The sequence below is a fragment of the Heliconius melpomene genome, chromosome 1 (genome assembly GCF_056956725.1).
Source record: "Heliconius melpomene rosina isolate 202511_hmr_F chromosome 1, ASM5695672v1, whole genome shotgun sequence".
NCBI lineage: Eukaryota > Metazoa > Arthropoda > Insecta > Lepidoptera > Nymphalidae > Heliconius > Heliconius melpomene.
The window spans coordinates 8,776,813-8,784,143 of record NC_140389.1 but is presented as its reverse complement, the minus strand read 5'-3'; the positions used below and the strand labels follow the sequence as shown (position 1 = coordinate 8,784,143).

Here is a 7,331-nt window from a genome sequence, read left to right as displayed (position 1 = left end):
CACAACCTGTCATACTTTCTCCAGAATTTATTACGTCCAGAATTCGGCGGAAAATGGGAACGGATTGTCTTAACACTAGGTTCCCACTGCCTACCGTGCTATGTGCGGGGTACAGCTTTATTTTTTTTAATGAAATTTAGCACATTTGTTAAAACCTATGTTGTGTATAAAATTAACATTCTTGCAATTTTGTGACTGCCTCACTCATCAAAATACTAACAAACTTTATATTTGGTACCAAGGTAGACAGACATGTACAGAGTGTTTTCATCATCACCTTTTTAAATGAAACCACACTTTTAACTACTCTTTAAAAGCCTAATACAATTTTTTTTTTCAAATTTTTTTTTCACACAAAAGAAATAATAAAATGATCGTTGTAAAATAAAACGCCATTTGTTAAGGACACCGCCGCACACACCTCATTCCGAAATCGAGTCGGAGGTATTGGCGATAAAGTTCAAAGTTATTTAACCTTAAATAGTATTTTTGTAGTTTGTTTGTTTGTTGTAGTTATTATTATTTACGTTATTGGTATCTACTATCTATGCGTAATTGCGTCACACGAAATACAGGTATGAATAAACATCGTGAAATGAAAAAAAAATCCTACGTCTAAACTTGTGGTATCTTGATTAATTTCTTTAGGTATGGGTTTGAAATATTTTACCCTATACGCTGTTCCTGTAAAAGGAGCGCTGACGCTTCCACCCGTATTGTATCTACAGTAGATACCAGTGAAATTAGTATAAAAGTGCCTGGGTTTTTGTAGGAATTATTTTGCCTTGTTTTCTTTTAAATTTGCCTGAATTTTCTATTGAACGTGTTTTTAAGTATTTATTATGCTGATTAAAATAGATATATAGTATAGAAATACCAAACGCTCTAGACTGATTCTATATTTTTTGTAATTTAAGACAAAACTGTGGAATTATTTTAGTTATATCCATCCATACTTATATTATAAATTCGAAAGTAACTGTCTGTCTGTCTGTCTTTTACGCAATCAGGGCCAAGCCGCTAATTTAATTGTGATAAAATACTCATATAGAGATACTTGAGGGTCTCGGGGTGAACATAGGATACTTTTTTTTCTCATATTTGTAATATTTTCGATATATACCAATATATTAAAATACATATTAATTTGACATGCAATTTATTCTGCCATGTTGATAACAACCATCGCTATGTCGCCGTTGCTAAGCAACGATTTGCAAAGTTTGTTGTTAGAAAACGTCACCCAAAATGAGCTTGCTTAACGTATCTCTCTATTGAAAACTGAAAATAATGTCATAAATATATTTAATAAATATTCTTATAGTTCAAGCGGGCATAGCTGCGTTCGGGTCCACTAGTTATTTAATAAAAACATGAACCAATGTTACCTACATTAATAAGAAGAATAATTATGACTATTTTTTTTATAAATGGTTCTTTGTGTCAGAGTCCCATTTGGTGAAGGTGACAGACTAAAAAATTCTGATTTTCTTCTATGATGTATTTTTTCAAATATCTCTCATAGTACTTAGAAATGCACATAAATCTTTGGTTTATGTGAATTTCAAATATAAGAGAAGTAATAAAACAAAGACAATCTTGCAATATGCTTTAAATTTTAAGATATAGTGTTAAGTGTAAAATGTCGTTCGTATCTGTCAGTTACTCAGATTGACTGTACCTATATGAAATTAAAGATTTGCGTTATATCAGAGTAGCATTGCTAAATTAGACTTGCATATCTATTATATTTTAGGTCTATGTTGATAACCATAAAATTAAGATTAATTCAATTAAACTATCGTTATTTTTTGTTATAAATACTTATAATTTCATTTCTCTGTTAAAAAAATTATCATCAACATCAACTGTCTTGTACAATATAAGATACATACTTTTAAATGATTTGCAGTAATACTCTTAACATTAAGGCTATTTGGTTTAGGCAAAAGGCCCATTTAATATAACAATTGTCAGGCCCGTATGTATAAACCACTGAGCTGACAGTGCCTTATAAATATGTGGCTAAGTTGTTTAGTTTTTATTTTGTATAAATGCACAGTAAATTAATTATGTACAAAAAAATCTTATAACTATTATTGTTTCGCAGTTGACATCTCCTTGTCTGAGGTTATGAAAACAGGCTTGCCATTTACGTCCCATGTTGACTTGCATTTCTTAAAGGCAAATGTTAAATATATTGCTGGAATAAAAAAAAATAGATATTATTAATAAAAAATATATTATGTCAATGCTAAGTTTTTAGCATTGAAAATTATAAACTACTTATTTAATTAAAATTTAGTAACACACATATTTAATCTTTTGTGGTGCTGTGACCCAAGTGGTCCATATTTGCAGGATAAAGCATGAAACCAAAAAATATTACATATTTTTCTACTTACTGGCCACATCCCATTCACACTGGCTCATAGTCCCAAGTGAACCATTTTTATTTTCCATATTTTCATAATACTTTTTTGCATGATCATATTCTTTTTCTTCTGCAATTAGTTCTTTCTCTGAAGTAGCAGGATAGCTTTCAAAGCATTTAATCTTATGTAACAAATCTCTGTATTTTCCAGAAAATTCATTATAAAATTCTGCAAAACTAGCTTTATATACACATTCCAAACCATATTCTTTAGCCAGCAATTCTAATAATTCAAAATTAACTATAAATTCAGGACAATCCACTACCCCTTCTAAGTGAAAATTATATTTTCCTCCAAAGAGAGGACAATTTTCCTTAGGATTGAAAAATAGCTCAATGTTGAAAATCCTGTTTCCAAATGTGCCATCAGGTGACTTTTTTGATCGAGTAATTATTTCATATGCATCTGTGGTTGTTCCAATGAAATAACCACCTGGTTTTAAACATTCTGATATATTAGACAACATACAACGAGCCTGACTTAAACTTTCAAAACTGTAATGCAACCCAAATTGGCAGCTTACTACATCAAATTTTATTGAAGGATCATTATATTTATCACGTAAACTATTTCTTGTACAGTCCGTTGCAATAAATTCAGCTGTGAATAAACGCCCAGAACGACGACGTAAGTCTTCATATCGACTTTTACATTGCTCTACTGAGACTTCTGCAATATCAGCACAAATAAGATGATCTACATGAGCTTTTTGCCATTTACTTAAATCACCTCCTTTGCCACAACATATATCTAATATTTTCAAACGTCTTCCATAATCTTTCTGTCGTATTTTGTCAGTATACTCTTGAATGAGTACACTTTTTACCCAATTATTAAAATTTCTAAGATAAAAAATAGGTGAATTAAATCTTTCTTTCAAGTCTTTTTCTATTATATGATTATAGTGCGCAGCAACAATATTTGCATGTGAAACTTGTACTTTATTAGGTATATCATTATCATCTCTGTCAGATGCAGGCCTTTTTAAATTTTTATGTGGATTTATGCAACCATCTGAATTATCACCAGTAGCAGAGTTTTGTGCATTTTTTGATACATTAGACATTTTTTTACTTAGAAAAAACTTTTTTATATTAATGTGACCTATTATTTAAAATTTTAAGAAGTCTATTCATTTACTAAAAACTTAATAATTATAATTGGTGTACAGTAATATATAGACGAGAGTTAGAGGTTTATTCACCTTCTTAGCTCTTCAGATGATGGTTACAATTTACTTTGTCAAAGGCACATTATATGAACAAGACACAAGGAAGATTAAAAACTAAAAGTAAAGAGATAAGTTACACAATAATAGATATTATAAAGAGGTCCAGTAAAAATACAGTCTGCTCCTGTAACAAAATAAAAAAATATCTATATACACAATAGTAATCAACAATAATTTTATACCAATTTAGAAAGTAGTAATAATTTACATAGATGAACAATGTGTCACAACCAAGAGAACAAGCTGGCTTGTGAACAGGTTTCAGCATGACATTCCAGCCAGAGCCCTTTCATCTGATACCTCACTTGAACTATCGGCTGTAATACCAAATTTTGCCCTCCTTTTAAGGATATTACTATTATAGTGGGTTTACAAATAAATGCTGATAAAATTAAGTTCATAGAAGGTAGAAGCTATAACCTAAAACTTAAGAAGATTGTCATTGATACACATCTTTTACTTAGCTTACTATAAGGCTACAAAACATGGACTCTTTACATATATAAAATAAAAATAATTTATTTCTCCACACAATGTAAAGTGTACAATAAATTTGTTGTGTATATTTAGGTACATAGAATTTTTTTTTTTTTACAATCATGTGAGACTGACGCTTGTACTAAGCTCTGAGCTTGTGCTACTAGTTGCCAGGTTCTCACTCTATGCAGATATGCACTGGATTATTAATAATAATAATAATAACTTTATTTCTCACACGATACAAATTTACAAAAAGTTACATTTATCTGTAGGTACATATAATACAACTTACAATTATGTGAGACTGACGCTTGTACTAAGCTAGGCCTGTGTCACTAGTCGCCAGGTTCTCACTTGTGGTAGGGGATTAAAAAATTGATGTATACCAATATGGATAGTTCAAGTTGTATGTATAGTTCAAGGAGGATTACAGGATAGCAACTGCATTCATAGGAGAAAATAGATACATATAGAAAATACATGACCATTTGGAGGTACAATAACTACTTGCTAAAAATTACTAAAAAGTTATTGCTAGCGATTACATACGTAAGTACGAGTATGAATATTTAGGAAGGTGTGGAGAATAAGTGTGTGCTATGTTGCGCGTGTGTGTGGGTGTGTGTGTGTATGTGTGTGTGTGTGTGTGTGTGTGTGTGTGTGTGTGTGTGCGAGTGTGTGCGTTGGTGTGTGTGTGCTGACATTTATTGTACAACATAGACTAGGAGAAGAATTTAAATTTAGCTTTATTTATTATATTTTTATATATATTATAATTCTCAGGGATTTAATATTTTTTCTGTGGAGCTATACGACATAGCTTGAAGCCATTTGAAGAGTACTTTTTTATTTTCGATTTAGTGAGGCCGTAAAATAATAATTTAGTGTTTAATTTATTATATACGAAATTACCGAGATAACAATAGAATTTACAAGCAAATTGTGTTCTATAGGTAGGTATAGGGCACACTGTACCTTTTCTACGTTTTGTTGCAACTAGGCTCGGACTATATGTCAATTCGCTATGCTTTTTTAATATTGTATGCAAGATAAAAATTTGTCTCACAGTTAGCACCTCCCATAAATTATAAAGATCTTTTGTTGGAAATAGACTCGGGAGAAATGCACTCACTTTTAAAATGGCTCTTTGAGCTCTTTCTACTTTTATCATTTGGGACTTGTATGATCCACCGCATGAAGTAATACAATAATCAATAACGGATTGACAAATAGCGAAATATACAGTTCTAATTATATCACGGTCAGCAATGTGGCGCAAGTTTTTGAAAATCACAATAAGCTTGCGTAATTTAGTTGAGAGGTTATTGGTATGCGTTTCAAAACTTAAATTGTTGTCAAAATCTACTCCCAAATATTTGACCACCTCAGCCCGCTGGAGTGGGCTACAAAAACAGAGAGAATTTATCGAGATGTTACAGGTATGTGCTAATAGATGAAGATTTGATGGAATCGGTGACTTATGAATGGAGAAGGTAAGATATTTAGTTTTTTCAAAGTTTAGTGTTAGGAGATGATCGCAACGCCACTTCTTGACCTTATTGATACCCTCTTGAGCATGATAAAAGACTTCAGCCCATGAGTTAGCCTTGAAGATAAGGGCTGTATCATCAGCAAACGTAACGATTTTACCGTTGACCATAGGGAGCTGACACAAATCATTTATATAGATTATAAATAGGGTTGGACCGATTATATAAGGACCAATGAAGCAAAACATACGATAAGAGCCACTTGAAAACCAATAGAAAAAAGTATACTCAGAATAAAGTAAACTGAAAAAAATAAAGAAGTAAGCACATACAAACAATCATAATGAATGCACTCACAGAGGCTGTCAGACTGATATGGAGATGGGCCGGTCCCATAGCCCATAGTACAGATGACATGGATACTATTAGCCAAATAAAAAGGTCAAATAGGGAAATACAAAGTTGGACAACCCTACAAAACATGGTTAGATGACATAGCTGATGCTGGTGGTGGAAAAAGGCTAAGAAGGCTCAGAACAGAGTTGAATGGAACAAGCTGAAGGGGGCCTACACCCAAAGAGAGGTCCATATATAAAAATTCAAACACTACTAATACGTTAACTTTATATAAATACTACTAACAACGTTTGAATTGTTAAATTAGATTTTGAAAAATAGGCTTCATTATTATTAATATACTTAAAACAACCCCTTAAACACATTAAAATTACATAAAGAATTAAACATTATCTATGACAAAAGTAATATTAATAAAAGAGAAGACTTTATGAGGAAGAACAATTGAACATGAATGAGGCCATTGTGGTGCAACAGTGCTTTGTTTGCAGTTTGTTTCCCATTCAGGGAAATGAGATATTTTAATTTTCACACTGGCAGCAAAACTGTTGAGTCCTGCAACTTGTCACATAATGCCTTAAAAGTTGGGCAGATTGTGGGGGCACTATTTCATAATACTATTCCCTCCTACCCTGCTACATCTGGGACATCCTTGCCTTTCTGGCAGGATCGGATTTTCTTTGAAATTTACACAAAAATGACTTTCCTTTAGTCAATATAAGATTTTGGCATTTTAAACATGGATAAGTTGACGTAAGCATTTGGAATTGACGGAGTAGCGGTGAATACTATTTTTTTATTGTTTATTTTTGGATTAGACGATGTCTTTTCCTAGACGGGGATTGCCTCGTCTTAAAAACAAGAGGTTACATACCAGGGGCAGGGCGATAAGGTAGAGATGAGTTTCTTTTTCTAACTATAATTATGAAAATAAAATCAATTTAACCTAAAGAATAGCACAAATACTTACTATAACAAATCGCCTTATTAGAATGGAACTTTAATCTTTTTATAATATTATACTACAGTAGTCTTTGACAGCATTGTACTACTACAGAATTGTTAATTGTATATTGTTTCTAGTTACCACTATAAAAGAGGAGAAAATCAGAAAAATAATCGAAGTCCCTGAGTTCGAACTTCGAAACGCTAATATCAAGCTAAAATGATTAAACGAATAACAAAAAAAATATCAAATGTCAGCAACTCATGTCTCCAAGTTTGCCAGTTAACATATTTAAAATGTTCAGTTTTATCTTTATTTCATACAATAGAACCAACGTGAATCTTTTTTAAAATATATCTATCTAATTATTTATAAAAATAGATATTTCAATT

The 7,331-nt window shown here is 31.6% G+C and overlaps 1 protein-coding gene across 5 annotated transcripts; it reads right to left on the bottom strand.

The window, feature by feature from the left end:
• Positions 1–1,142: 1,142 nt before the first annotated feature.
• On the bottom strand, positions 1,143–7,194 carry Rnmt (RNA guanine-7 methyltransferase). Of its 5 annotated transcripts, none has more exons than XM_085193273.1 (4): positions 6,964–7,190; positions 3,875–4,587; positions 2,406–3,790; positions 1,143–2,203 (listed from the first exon to the last, which is right to left on the bottom strand). In XM_085193273.1, exons 3-4 carry the CDS (start codon positions 3,499–3,501, stop codon positions 2,097–2,099), a joined length of 1,203 nt encoding a protein of 400 aa, XP_085049399.1. In that variant the 5' UTR covers positions 3,502–3,790; positions 3,875–4,587; positions 6,964–7,190; the 3' UTR covers positions 1,143–2,096. The 5 variants fall into 5 exon arrangements, with proteins under 5 accessions (XP_085049399.1, XP_085049421.1, XP_085049407.1 ...); XM_085193295.1 differs by having other exon boundaries at positions 4,439–4,587; XM_085193281.1 differs by having other exon boundaries at positions 3,875–4,092.
• Between the last annotated feature and the right edge of the window lie 137 nt (positions 7,195–7,331).

Excerpts from the sequence above, each read along its gene's own strand:
- Rnmt (XM_085193265.1), bottom strand. The coding sequence starts at position 3,501 with ATGTCTAATGTATCAAAAAATGCACAAAACTCTGCTACTGGTGATAAT. Across the intron at positions 2,204-2,405 it reads GTGTGAATGGGATGTGGCCA|CAATATATTTAACATTTGCC; the intron begins GTAAGTAGAAAA and ends TTTTTATTCCAG.